Raw genomic sequence first — 15,273 nt, forward strand, 5'->3', positions numbered from 1 at the left:
CAGCTGTCAGGACTATCCTCTACAGGGACTTGCATTCGGAAATGGTCCAATTCCCAAACCAGACAGTGATGCATCTGGTCAGGTGCCTTTGTAGAACGTGGTGTGGATGGGTGGGTTGGGGATAGGGTCGGCTAGGGTGGGAGGCTGCTGGGGTGTTTGTCTTCTTCAGGAGCTAGAGAAAATGCAGGCACTGCTGTGCTCTTACAGTACTGCCAGGGAGCTGGTGTTGGTTGTCAAAGTGAGGTCTTCCGTGATGTGAACACCAGGGAATGCAGTGTAGTGCCCATCACTCTCCCCACTGTGGGGCCAGTTACTACTTCAAGACAACCTGATGTCAACAATTATCACGTTTGTTTTGCCAACATTTAGAGACAGATTGTTGTTCTGGAACCAAACCCTGAGTCGATCCACTCTGTATAACATCTCGTCGCTGTCACTGATCAAGCTGACTGCTGTGTTGTCGTCCCGTGAACTTGATGTGCTTTGAGCTGGATCTGCCAGTGCAGTCGTGGGTGCACTCATGGGTTACTTCATATTATTTCTCCTGTAGCACAACTTGTTGTGTTTACTGCTACTGAAGAGTCTCTTACTAAGGAAAGGAGAAATCCTTCACTTTGATTGTGTGAAGGTGCTTGACTAAATGATCAGTTTTTTGCTCCTGTTGGTTTTTCTGATGTTCTGCTGATTGCACTCTTGCAGGAAAAACTAGAAAATGTCGTCTGATGATGAGCTAGGGCCTGTGATTTTAGTGGCTGTACTAATATATTTGCATGGAGAACATCTTGAATGATTACATGCTTCAGTACAAGAGATTTTATTTGGCAGACCATTTAATTCCCTTTTGATATGGTTCCTCAAATAAAGGGATAAAAATTCAATATTTTAAAGCAGTAGGATGTAAGATTTCGCAATTTTTACAAGCCATTTTGTATGCAAATTAATCTCATGGCTAAAAGTGTTGCCAATATGCATTCAGAGAGAATGTAAAGCTGCCTTCCCAAACCAAAAAATGCAGTCTAGGTAGTGTAGTAATTATGCAGTATAGTTGTAAATAATAGCAATACCAGGGGTGTTATGACAAACTAATTAGCGAGGTAGTATTTGCTTTTGTGGTGAAATGATCTTCTAGCACTTCCTCAATATAGCAGAACCACAGAACAATACTGAACATTCGTATAAAGAACAAATCTCGCACTAATGATTTGTACACATTAAACAATGACAGGCATAAGCTAGCTTTTTAAAATACAGCACAGAGAACAAATCAAGTTGTATTTTAATTACCTAATATTTCCTAATAGAATCACCAACACCGCTTCCCCCAGTTCCTCTCTGAATTTGTCAAAAATGCCACAAGCCTGATAGTGGCTAGCGTGTTATTGGATAAAGGTTTTTTTTTCTTTTTACATTTTTTTTTCATATGTTTTAATGGATGACTCATGGAAAAAGATTCTAAATGTGAAAACTTGTATTTTAATGATCCTTTCAAATGGTCTTCAGCTTTCCTCTAATGGTAGACAAATTGTACCAAGATCGTGGAATCAACAATAAAGTGCCTTTATTTATTTATTGTATCACATCATCATTATGTGACTAATACATATATTACTATTCCAAGTGGTCCAAAGTATCATGAAGTATTGTTCTTAGCTGTTTTTTCTATTTTTTTCCCTAACAGAATCACTAATACCCCCTACCCCCGAGCTTGTCATAAATGCCACAAGAGTGATAGTGACTAGCATGCTAGCAAAAAAAAGTGCAAGCAGTATACACACAAGGACAAAAACATATGATAAGAGTTTAAAATTCAAAAATACAAAGAACAACTCCTGTCACTCGCTAGCCTGCTATCACGAGTTGTCTTGTAAACAACTTCACAACTGGGTAACAATACAAATTCCAAAACAAGGATAAATTGCCTGACTATCATTCACTAGCTTCCTACTGAATTATAGAATAAATAAATGCCTTACCTGTTCAGCAAGAAAACCCCGATCACTCCTGAATCCGTTCTTCTTATATTTTTATCTCGTCACTCACTCTTGTCATTCTCTTACACATTCTCTCCCCTGATTGGCTGCAGTCATGCCTGTCAGCATAATCAAACTTCTTTCATGCTTAGAGTTGTCGCGTGATGACACTTGCTGGTGTGTGGCACATTTTTTATTATAAACAACAACTACACAAATCCTGTGCACTGTAGCTTTAAATCTACTTTACAACCACTTTACAACTACTAGGAGTGCATTCACTCTTAAGTAGCTGACTAGATGTCTCCAGTTTATTAAGATTGAAAGGATGTAGTTGATCTTTTCTCGGTGAATAAAAACAGCAACAACCACCTGGTGACTGCTATAAATCAACACAATTACACTATATTAGAATTTTATTTAATATATGCATTTACACAATGTAGGTTGTGTATAAAGTCTAGGATTCCCCTGAAGGCAGACGCTGATTGTGATTGAAGTCTTTGGGAAATATACAAACTTCCCAAATCACACACAGGCTTAGTAAAAACCAATTATAAAGGTCTTAAGAGTTCCGTGATGTATCACTAAAGCTTAAAAATGAATTTACAAGGCATTAATTCTACATTCTTGAATAAACAACTTAATCATTAGAAGGATCTAATATATATGAAGATTAGAGTGAATAAAGAAATAAAAACACACGTAGTAAACAGGGTAAATATTCTGACTGAAGTCAAACTCCTGAGCATGGCACCACATGTGTTAGATACTCTTTACTTTATCCTTATTCTCACAGTGGACATCATGGCAGACATAAGCACTGATGCAGGATTTTGTCCAACAGAATTATGTATAGTTTCTATTTATGACCTTTGATGCTAAGTGCTCAGTGGGGATTTAATGACTCTGTCTCTAAATGCTGTTGCATTCATGGGTTAGCTGTTGGGAATAAATGTCAAGCTAATCTTGTGACACAGAATTCCGCAGCAAACCTACATTTTAGCTGTCGAGGTGCTGAGGTGTTCCGTGCTTTGCGATTCATATAATACCCCGGTGCGAGAACAGCCTCCAGGGGGATTCCATTTACATTTATACTTAATTTTTGCCTGTCTTTCGCTTATTACACAATACTGTGAATCATCTGAATCATGCTTTAGTGTAGAAAGTGAAGCTGGAAAGTGAAGCTTTTCCAGTTTCCAGGGACTTCACAGGCCTGAGTTTTGTGGAGAGGCCAATTGGAGAAGGATATGAGGTGACATTTATGGCATTATTTAAATAAATTGCATTGCAAGTTCAATACTTGACCTTACACAAACAACCTGTGCATATTCATATAAAGTGATTGAGACATTTTGTGCAGCCCTTCTTGTAAAATATAAAAATTAAATTTTATTTGTTTTTTGAAATTCTTATCAATAACAGGCAACAATATCTCATTGGTCAAGGCTATATTCATGAAAATGGCTCCATTTTGTGCTTGAATGAGTATCTGTTTCGAAAGTGAAAGGATTGAGGGATTTGTTTTAGGACAGAATTTGCCAATAAAAACAAACAAACATAAGTAAATAAATAAATAAATAAAATAAAATAAATAAACAAATGTTGTTATGCATATATGACTTATTTACTAATATATTTATGACTTTCCTCATCAGTGACCTCAAAAACTAACTAAACTAAAAAAATAACATAAGATCATTAAAAAAAAACTAATAACAAGATAATTAAAAAAATATGTAATAAGAAGAATAAGCAAAATAATATTTCTTCTTTGTGTTCTTCAGGAAATTCAGGTGATGCAAATTCCTACTGAACACGACTCGTGGAATATTTCAAATAAGTGAATGTTGTGGGACACAACAGCTGATTTTTCTCAGATAATATAATTGATGACCCATGCAAAAGATTTTAATTGCCAAATGTTTAATGACTGAACATTGAAGCCTAAACATATAATGATCATATTGTAATCAGGAATGTTCAAAATGTCCTTTAGCGTTCCTTTAATGGGATACAAATGACACTGTATTTGTGGAATCATCGATGTCATTCTCTTTTTTCTCACATGACTATTATTTGACAAATACAAGCAGCATTCCAAGGTATCCTGATGTTTCAGAGTAATTCTGTCAGGAAAGTGCCAAAATGTGTTGGAAGAAGCAATTTTGCAGGTGTTATGAAGCCCTATGATTAATGTGAACATATCAAAGTATGTTGTGTGTGTGAGAAAGAAATACTGAATGTGAATTGTAAAGCAAGTAAACATCAGAGCTGAACAAAGAAAATATTATAGCATTTTAGCATTATCTGGAGGCAAATACAGAGTTACGTTAAGATCAGGACAAACAAACGTAATGAAACGTAAACCAGGACAAACAAACATAATGAAATAGCCAGTAGTCAGAATCATGAAGGAGGCAAATAGTTGATCTGTACATGGGCTCATATATGAGAGTTTTGTGTATAACGGTAATTCAGCAATCTTGCAATTATATCAGTAATTTATGTGCAATGTGACAACTATCTCAGAGAAGCAGCCAATAACACATAAGTGCATCCAGGAAAAAAATGTTAGTTATGATGCACTTGGGCTGGAAAGTCTTTTGCCCTGTTCAGTGCATTAAGTGAAATATGGCCAAAATAGAGAGATGAGAGCATACAAAGAGACTGTAACTCAGCTGAGCTATTTTTTGCTAGCTTTTTCTTCTGTTTTTCACTGTGTGCACTGAGCTGCTTGGCCCTTTGGGGAGGAGGGATGTGGAGTAGGCGGGAAACTGCTGCTGACTACAAATGAGAACAGCAGCCTTCACTCTGATCCCATCAGCGACACTCTATAAACACGCTTTTCCCCAGAGGCAAGACTGAAACGTGTAATGACGGACATGATATGCGCTTCTATAACACACACCATCACGTACATTAAGAAAGAACTATATAGTGCAGTGTAGATACCACAACAGAGGTGGAAAGAGGAGCTTGTTTAGACTAAAACCAGAATATTGAACCCAAATGTCAAAATACTGTGCATTCATTTACTCTATAATACAAAATCCTTAACGAGGCAAGTAAAAAGACAAACTTTAACATCTAGGCAGGTTTTGCAGACTGAAAAGCTAGTTAAATTGTCAGTGTTACTTAATCAGAATCAGGAGTCTCCTTTAGTAATGATATGTACGCATAGTTTTCTACATATAGCCATAAAATCACCCTTTTATAGGGAAGTTTATTAAGATTATTACCATTTATTGCGAGTGGGGGAACTCTTATGTAAACGGGGTGTTTTTGTGCATATAGTCATAAAATCCACCTTTTAATGGTAAGATGTTTGGGGTGGTTCTTTATGTAAATGGAGTGTTTTTAAGCTTATAGCCCTAAAATCATCATTTTAATGGGAAGCCGTGTAACAAATATGGTAATTTGGGTGGTTCTTTATGTAAATGGCGTGTTTTTGAGCATATAGCCGTAAAATCATAATTTTAATAAGAAAATATTTACCATATATAACAATTTGAGGTGGTTCTTTATGGAAACAGGGTATTTTTGTCCATATAGCCAAAAATAACTATTTTATGGGGACGCCGTTTACCATATGTAAAGATTTCCTTTATGTAAATGGAGTGTGTTTTTTTTTTTGCATATATCCCTAATATCCCCCTTTTAATGGTAATATGTTTACCATATATGGCAATTTGGGGTGGTTCTTTATGTAATTGGGTTGTTTTTGAGCATATAGCCCTAAAATCACCCTTTTAATGGCTTAATATTACCATATATGGAAATTGGGGTGGGACTATATGTGATTGCGGTGTTTTTGAGCATAAAGCCTTAAGTTTACCATTTTAATGGGTTGGTATTACCATATATGGCAATTTGGGGTGGTTCTATATATAGACAGAGTGTATTTTTGCATATAGCCCTAAAATTACCCTTTTATAGCCAAGGTATATATTTTATATTATGATTTTGGGTGTTTCTCAACTTACAAAAATTCTCAGTTACAAAAATTGTCAAATCTAGAAGCCTTTCTTATGGGACATTGGAAACCAATTGTTTTCCTGTTACACAGGTTCCCAGCCATGGTTTTGGAGTACTCCGCAGGGCTACACATTTTAGCATTTTATTTTTTTTCTGCATCCAACACAGCTGATTTAACAAATCAGCTAATTCAATACATTCAATATCATTTGACGTGGGCATGTTAGAGCAGGAAAAACACTCAATTGTGCAGAACAGGATGTTCTCCAAAAACAGGGTTGAGAAACTGGGGCATATCAAAAAGTAGAATCTTTTTGTAGAAATCTAAGAACCTTTAACTATATGAAGACGCCCTTGTCTCTTTCAGTGATATACCTTGTCCGAGGACTCTATAATAAAAACCATGCTGCGGATCACTTTGCCTTCAAGCCCATCTATAAGACTATATGGATTTATATATAAGAATTACAGTAACAGTAAATCTAATTTAAAATAGCTTGAACTTTTAGTTTTGCAAAATGAATTATATTGAAGCAATGGAACACAATTCTTCACAATTTACATCATTTTCATTCACATCAAACCATTTAGTGACCCGTGTGCACTGTGGTTAAACACAGGGTCAATCTGAAAGAGACCGTTTCCATAATGATAGACATGTCTCATCATAAGATAAAAGTGATCAGTCAGAGGAACATTGTACTGATTTGCATTAGCACTTCAGTATGTAACCTGGCTGGATACATACAGCTTCAACCTTGTAGAGGGTTACAACTTTATGTGTAATATCTTAAAATCTAAGAGCTCTATTAGAGAAAATATTATAATAAAGGTTTTGGTCTCTGAGGCTTTTTTGTGCAACCTTTGCTTACAATTGTGCCACATTTGACCCATAACCTGCTTGCTTACTTACAACATGGCCAAATGTATGTGGACATCTGACTATCACACCCATTTGTGGGCCTCTCTGAAATAATTGCCAAAAAGCTGGAAGTGCAGTATGCTGTAGCTTCTGATCCAACATCAGTATCTGAACTTAATTATACTCTTGTGGTTCCAAAATCTCAGAGAAAGCCTTCTCTGAAGAGTGAAGGTTATTTTTATCCACATTCATGCCCATGGCTTTTCAAATAGGATGTTCTACAAGCACATATAGAAGTGATGGTCAGGTGATCACATACTTTTGGTCATAAAGTATGTCTCATAGTCTGTAGACCATTTTTGGTAATCATCTGTACGATATCAAAAATCCAAACATCTGGCAGAATGTGATCCAGGGTATAGATGACAACTGCTTGACTAATCAGAAATAATGGCTCCAAAAGGACTGATGTTACGACTTCTAAATACTTCTCCCTATCGGTCTTCATCAAGCTTCAGTAAACATGTGCATGCTGTTTCTTAAGAAGAATACCCAACAAAAAAGTGATTAAAAAAAAAAAAAAAAACGAAAACATACACTGTATAAGCCACTGCTGACTTGTATTGTGAATTCTGCCCATTTCAGATTCATAGTACAGCCTGAACAGAAGACTGGGATGCTGGGAACTCTACTCACCCTGTAATATGGGGAGGCTCAGTGGTCAGAAGAACCTGTGGTGGTTTGTCTCTCTCAATCAGCCATACTTTATAGAGGCCTTTTTGCCTGGGGTGCAGAAATACAGTCACGTCCAACCCACAGGGTCGATGAAGAGAACGAAGCCATGGACTGAGAACCCAAGGTCCTCCCACAGCCGAGCCGTTCACTAACACAAAGCGACCTGAAATGAAATAGCAAAAAGTTAAATGCACGCATCTGTTAATGAAATAACACAGTTTAGCTTTTTTTTTATTATTTGGAAAAAGAACTATTTGTTTGCTGAAGGTATCTCAAGAGAATGCCTCATTCTGGACTACTGCTGAATTTGAATATAAAACCTGGAGCTCAAACAACGAAATATGCTCACAGAGCTGAAGACATGACTGGGGGGGAAATGACAACACCAAAAAAAAAAAAAAAAAAACCTGTAAGAAAGACATAATGAAAGAGAGAGGGAAAATCAAAGCTCTCTCTGTGGGCTTTGATTTACAACTCTCTCTCCCTCTTTCTCTTTTTTTCTTTCTGATATATTCAGCTCCTTAAATCAGTAACTTTTTGTAGTTGTTTTTTTTTTTTTCTTTTACAGAGAATGGTAGGAAAAAGAAAGGTGAAAGGGCAGCAAGGCCTTCTTTTGAAGACAAGAGAAATAGAAACATCATCACTAGAGACAAGAAATTCCCCATTTCCAGTACTCAAAGTGTCTGTAGGCTTTTTTTTTCCATCAACAGTCATATCAATCATTACAGATCTACAGCTTGGTCTCTCTAACCATGAAACCAGAATTTACTCTTCCGAAAGTTTCCGGACATTCATCTTTCATTCTTGTTTTTTACTCCCAACTTTCAAAACCGTGCCAGAAGATTATCTAAATTGCCTCTAGGTGTGAAGAGGTTCAAATTCAGACTAATGCTTGCCTAAACCTCACAGCTATCCAGAAATGCAAATAAGACGTCAATAAGCGTAATACTTACTGTTCTTACAGTGAAACAAAAATAAGTGTTCTTTTTTAAAATTGGTTATTTAATATACATCCTGAACATAATATCCTCTTCAAAAAAAATAAATAAAACCCAAATGTCTTTTGACTTTGGATATTTTTAACATTAGTACTGTTACTAAATTGTTTTTGGCTCCTAGAGCTTTGTGAAATCGACAGTAAAAAGTAATTAGCTATTTGCAGCATTGACATTCAATTTTGGCTGATTCCTTTTGACTCTAAAGCCACGAGGTTATGCAGGTGCCTCTGATGGACTCAATTCAAATTTCCAAAACGCTCCACCAATTATCAGTGCAATTCCAGAAACTATCTAGCACATAGAAGGCCTTCCTGAGTTATTTTGGCTGTATTTCTGAATTTGTTGTTTGTGGTTGAGGTCCATCTTCTTCCCCAGACTCAGTTCCTTGGCTGATGATAATTAAACTCTCTTCTAATATGTCCTACATTGCTCTATTCATGCGTCCTTCAATGCTGTGCACTGTTCTACTTTTGTGTTTTCTCAGAGCAGAATATATTGTTCCTGATATGTCTAAATACATTTTAGGCATCTCTGTTCTTCTTTCTTAGCAGAGGTGTTTCGTATGCAGTGTAGTAGTGGAGATTATTTCGGTGCAGTTCATTGCTTATGGTTCTCTGTGTAACTGTTGTTGGCGTCTCTCTTAACTTCATCATTATTCCGAGATCACATTGTGAAATCTTGCATGGTGCACCTGTTCGAGGACGATTAGTTATGATTCCATGAACTTTCCACCTTAATATTTTCGAACCAATTGCACTGATAGCAAAGTTTGCGGATTTCTTTTATGGCTCTGTAGCCATTTCCATTCGAGAGTTGTTTAAAAATGAGAACTTCACAATGCTCCTTTACCTTGCCCTTGATTACTACTTTGTTGTATGATATCTTTCTAACTGATCTTTTAAAATGACCAGATTTATTTTTAAGTAACCTTGCACACTGGGACTCTGTGTTCAGGATAAAAATCAGAGTTTGACTGAGAAAATAAATGATGTGTAAAATTCTGTGTGAATGTTGCATTTACAACTATTAAAAAATGGTTGTGCCAAGGAGAAACCATTTAATGAAGCCAAGAACAGTTAATTATTCAAAATACTACTTAAGACTGATCGTGCCATATGATTGGTTGGCTGTTCACCTATGGTGTCCCCCATCTTACATCATCATTACAGCATTTGGCAGGCACCCTTATCCTGATTGACTTACATTTGTGTCATTTATACTATTTAACTGAGCATTGGAGGGTTAAGGGCCCATCAGTAGCAGTTTTTTGTTACTGGTGCTGGGATTCAAACTCATGACCTTGCAATCAGTAGCCCAACATCTTAAACAGTCAGCTACCACTTCCTCTGGCTTGGGCCCAAGTGCAAAAATGGTAGACTTCAGGCAATCTGGATGAATGGATAGATGAATGGATGGATGAAAGTAATAATACTCAATCTAAATCAGAAACAACAGATCAGAACACTAGAGTTGTGAATGTCCATGTTTCCGAAAAACTAAATAAAATGAGCATGAAAGTATTTTACACACCAATTTCTTTAGTCCAGGTTCCACAAATGAGGCCAATTTGAGAATCTTTCTGAATCTGCTTCAGGCATTTAGCAATTTAAATGCATACTTTTAAATACGACATGCTGGGATTTTCAATTTGGTAGGTTAACAGAGTTGGACAAAAAAAAAAAAAAAAAAACTAAAACCAGAGATATAAAAGTGGCTGAATTAAAATGCTGCCTGAAATGCCGCAGGGGACTAGAGGAAAGGTGGCTTTAATTGTACCTTCATCAAAAAGAGTTTTTCCACTTTTAGTATAATTTTCTCAGGTAGGCTGTTATTTCTACTTCCTGCTAAATGCTTATGAGCACAGTTTAGCTGGAACCCATTAAAGGCTGAGGTCCTGTGTGGATGATTCACTGTACACTCCAGAGAGTCTGCAAGCAGAAGCATGAGCAGGTCTAGGACATTTTTCCAGAAAGTTCCACAGTTTACACAATCCCATAGACATGCTGGTGACATGAAGAACCTTGTAAACATGAGATCCTATTAAAGCTTTTAGAAGTCTTTTTATTCAAATTATTCACAAAATATTTGTAGACCTTAAAATAAATCCTCACAACACAAAAATACACAGATCCCTGTTCATGGCTGAAAGATTTTGGCATTAGGCTGATGCACTTATCCAGAGTGACTTACATTTATCACATTTATACAACTGAGGGTTTAAGGGTCTTGTTCGGGGGCCCAGCAGTAGCAGCATGGTTGTCCTGGGTTGTCCAATCAGTAGTCCAGCACTTTAACTACTGAGCTACCACTTCCCTTGACAGAAGAAGAACTTGATGTGGTTTTCTAAACATTTAGCTAATCCACCTTAAATTTGAACATGTGGACCTTCTGAGATGCTTTTCTGCTCACCGTGGTTGTAAAGAGTGGTTACTTGAGTTACTGTAGACTTCCTATTAACTGAAAACAGTCTGGCCATTCTCCTCTAATCTCTGTCATCAACAAGTTATCCATGCCCTTAGCACTGTCTCTCACTGGATGTTTTCTTGTACTTGTTCTTGTTGTTTTTCACACCATTGCATGTAAACCCTAGAGATTGTTGTGCATAAAAATCGCAGGAGATCAGCAATTTCAGTAATGCTCAAACCAGCCCATCTGGCACTAATCACTGAGATCACATTTTATCCCTATTCTGATGTTTGATGTGAACAGTAACTGAATCTATTGACCTGTTTCAGCATTATTTTATGCTTTGGGCTGCTTCCACATGATTGGCTGACTGGATATTTGCATAAATGAGCAGGGGTACAGGTGCTCTGTTAAATTGGCCAGTGGGTGTAAATATGTGGATATTGAGGATATGAAAACCCTTAATATGAATGCATTATTTGACAAACACAAAAAAAAGAAAACTGACACAAATATAGACTGACATCTTAGGATTTTTCTTTTCATATTTAATTGAAAAAACATTCCAGTTTAGGTCAGGTCCATTTCAATCTGAATAGAGAATCAGATACAGAAAAGCTACCATTAACAAGTCTACATGTCAACAAAGTTGCCTTTCCTCAGACCTTTGGAAAAAAGTACACAAATTAAAACAACTGATTGAGCTCAATTTCATACATTAGAAGCTGTTACGAAAATGAATAAACTTTAACCCCTCCCACAACCTTGATCTTACCATTTGTATTTTTTTTATAATGCTGCAGATTATTGTGCAAACACGAGGCAATGTTTACTGGGACAGAACCATTGCTATTTCTCACAGCAAATCCCTCCACATTAATCATAAGTTTGGAAGTAAATTACTTACATACTATCAGTCCAACCAACTGCTACAAGACTATTTGAATTTGGACAGAGTTAGAGTAAAAAATAAATAAATAAAATAAAAATTGGCAACAGCAATGCGTGCACCATCCCATGCCCCATTACAAATGTTAATAAGCGCAAAGCTGTGACTTGCCAGTGTTTGCATTGAATTTTGCAAGGTAAACACGGCTAAAAAGCTAGATTGAAAATTAACAACTGAAGTATATATAAATATCCTAAAAAAACTGTTGTAACGAGAAACACATATTTCCGTGTAATTTTTCTTTAGCCATGTTTTAATTGAAGATCACAGCATATTACTAAACAGGGTTTGGATTCAGCGAGGAACAATTAAGGGAGAGAAAAACAAATTTAAAGCCGAAAGCATGACTAAACAGCCACACAGCCAAAAAACTCCCTCTAGTGAACCTAAAAAAGCCTAAAAACACCCTAAACCATGAAGTAATTTCCAAGTAAAAGTGCAAATGAATTGCATTTTCTTTTAAAAACATTCAGAAGCCTTTGTCATTGCCTAAGGAAATGGATAAAGCACTCAGGCTAGACAAAACAAGCCATGTACAAGGTTTTATTGCATTAAAAGTAATTTGCACAGTGAAGCTCCAAGTGAAACTGGAGTGACAACATGTATTGTTAGAGCTTTAGTGAGGAGAAAATTACTGCTTTTTTTTTAACCTGGAGAACAATAAATAATAAATAATCTGGATGCCAAGTATATTTGATAATCTCTTGCCAGTGAGATAAGTACGGGATGAAATATTGAGAAAAATAATCAACAGTGATGTGGTGTGATGTGATGCCTTTACTATTCCACTGTTTGGTTCTTATTCTTTTCTATAACAGCATGTCATGAAGTGTTTTATCATTCTTACACATTGGAAAACAAATTTTCCAGAGAAAATCTCTCTCTCTCTCTCTCTCTCTTTTGACTATTGACTAGTCAAACTATATTTGCATTAGTTGCTATTTTCGAAGGTGGCCGCATGATTTTGATTCCGAAAAATAAACGATGCAAAACAATGAACGCTACGTTTCTTTACAAAATTAAATATATCAATACTTCAGAATTAATAATTATTAGGAATTTAGGAATAATAATTATTAATCCTGGAACAAAAGAAACTCAGTGATTCAGATGTGTACACTGTTAGCCCAAGAGTGTATTGAGTTATATTAACACAATTTGTTCCCATGAATTAAACTTTCAATGTACTTCCAAAGCCCTGGAATAAAATCAAGCTCTGAGCTTTCACCTGAGCCCAGGATCGAACCCAGGTCACTGTGAATTTCAGCATTACCCACTACACTACTGTGTCTTACATGATTTATTTAAATGTAATGTAATGCTATAGATACTTCTTTCCTATCAGTGCCAAAATCCTTGCGAGATTTTATTACATAACTGATTAATTGTACATGAATTGATCTGACTCACATGTAATACATAATTCAAACTAGCGATTAGAAGCTTATAAAATATAAATTAAATTTTATTCAGTGTGAACAATAAAATCATGGTTTGATAATATTTTATTTAAACTTTATATAATTTAAATCTCTATTTTTCAGTGTAGCTGGTCAATTCACAAACAAACATTATATTTTATTTTATTAATTGATCTCTTGAAATTACTAAAATATACTAAGATTTCTTGTTGCCAAGAAACAGCAAAGTCCTCCATTCTGAAGACATGAAAGGGACAAAGGACTGGAACTAGAGACTCCTTCCAAAACAGAAAAACTATTGAAAATCAGCTAGTGCTTCTTTCACAATTAATATAATTTATTTTAATAGCAAAGGTCAATAATCCCCCTGCTGATATGCTTTAAAATGTTTGATGAATTAAATTTAAACCTGTGATAGGTTACAGTTCCAAAACGTTTGCACTTGGAATGACCAGCTCATTTTACTCAGCGTCCACAGGCATTTTTATTTTGTCTTTTGCTCTATTTTCACTTTTTAAACACCATTTAAAGCATTTGTGACATAATCATTGAGTCATATGCTAATTCTTTTTGTCTCCCAACCATTTTGTGAAACATATGAATGATTCAAATATGTAGAAATATTATCCATAAAACAAATGCAGGATCAAGCGAAAGTTCCGAATCCCCTCAGATCTCATGTTTGAGCTAAGCACAAGTAGTAATAAATCTAAATTTACAACATGCATTTGCCCAACAAAACTAAAATGTGAAGCATTATTTTAAAAGTTGGCTAAATGATTACTAGAAATACCCTTTCATAATTTCACGTTAAGATCTCTCAAATCCAGCCATGTAATCTGATAGAATTAGCCATACTTTCATATAATGTATGGCTATCTCTTAAAAGCTTAATTTAGATTAAAAGGCACAACGTCTTCTAAAGATATGAGGCAATGAGTCTCATAAGATGCTCATTAAGCTGATCACACAACACTGTTTTATCTTCCAGCTCTGGAAGTCCTCAACAACTGTTTCTTTGATTGTTTGATATCTGCTACCTTTTTTGTTTCCCAGATTCAGGTTTTTGTTGCCTGACACCAGGAACCTTTGATCGCCATCCTTCTCTGTGATGTCCGAAACAAAAGGCCATGTCAAGCAGAACAAAGAACAGCAGAGGAACAGCAGCAAAAAAAAGCACTGAAAGACACTCTCAACTCCATCTCCTAAGCTGAGATAAAAAAGTCATGTAGTATCAGAGCAAACAAGTAAGTGAATGCCTATGGGACACCATGTTCAAAGACTTTCTCTCTCTAATGTTCCCTGAGACAGCACTACCAACACAAGTACTGTGTGTTACACATTCTCTGGGAATCTGCGTGAAACAATAACTCATTGCAACAGAGAAGATTTTCATCCTGCACTATTAGACGTTAGCGCTTTATTTACTGTTTGCTGGTTTGTTATTGCCCTGCGATGGACTGGCGACCTGTCCAGGGTGTACCCCTGCCTTTCGCCCCATGTGCGCTGGGATAGGCTCCAGCAGACCCCTGTGACCCTAGGAGTCCTAGGAATAAGCGGGTATAGACAATGAATGAATGGTTTGTTATTTTAATTAAATTCTTAATGAATATAGCTAACACTCACTAAAATTAAATAATATGTTCCTGGGAAACGTTGAGGCAAAGTCATCTTCATAACATGATCTTGAAATAACTGAGGAGAATGCTGAGGCAGCCATTTTGTTCTGGTTGCTTTCTATGACCAATATTATAAATTTTGTTACTAAACATGCTGCAAATTCAATAAAATTACCAGTGAATGTCATTTGTAAATTGCAGATTTGTTTTTTTGTTCATTTTTGTTTTGTTCAAACACACAGATTGTTTAGACCCTACATAGTAATCCAACATGGCATTATTCTTTCTTTCTTTGTTTCTTTCTTTATAATATTTATCGTATTATTAGATCTCTG

The 15,273-nt window shown here is 36.0% G+C and overlaps 1 protein-coding gene across 1 annotated transcript in view; it reads right to left on the reverse strand.

Moving 5' to 3' along the window:
• The window catches only part of alk (ALK receptor tyrosine kinase), a 410,764-nt gene that overhangs the window by 140,007 nt on the left and 255,484 nt on the right, over window positions 1–15,273 (reverse strand). Inside the window, exon 4 of the mRNA XM_058399951.1 lies at window positions 7,507–7,708. Within this exon, the coding sequence (XP_058255934.1) occupies window positions 7,507–7,708 (202 nt within the window). The remainder of the gene's footprint in view (window positions 1–7,506; window positions 7,709–15,273) is intronic.

Source organism: Hemibagrus wyckioides, linkage group LG09, assembly GCF_019097595.1.
Source record: "Hemibagrus wyckioides isolate EC202008001 linkage group LG09, SWU_Hwy_1.0, whole genome shotgun sequence".
In the NCBI taxonomy this organism is placed as follows: Eukaryota; Metazoa; Chordata; class Actinopteri; order Siluriformes; family Bagridae; genus Hemibagrus; species Hemibagrus wyckioides.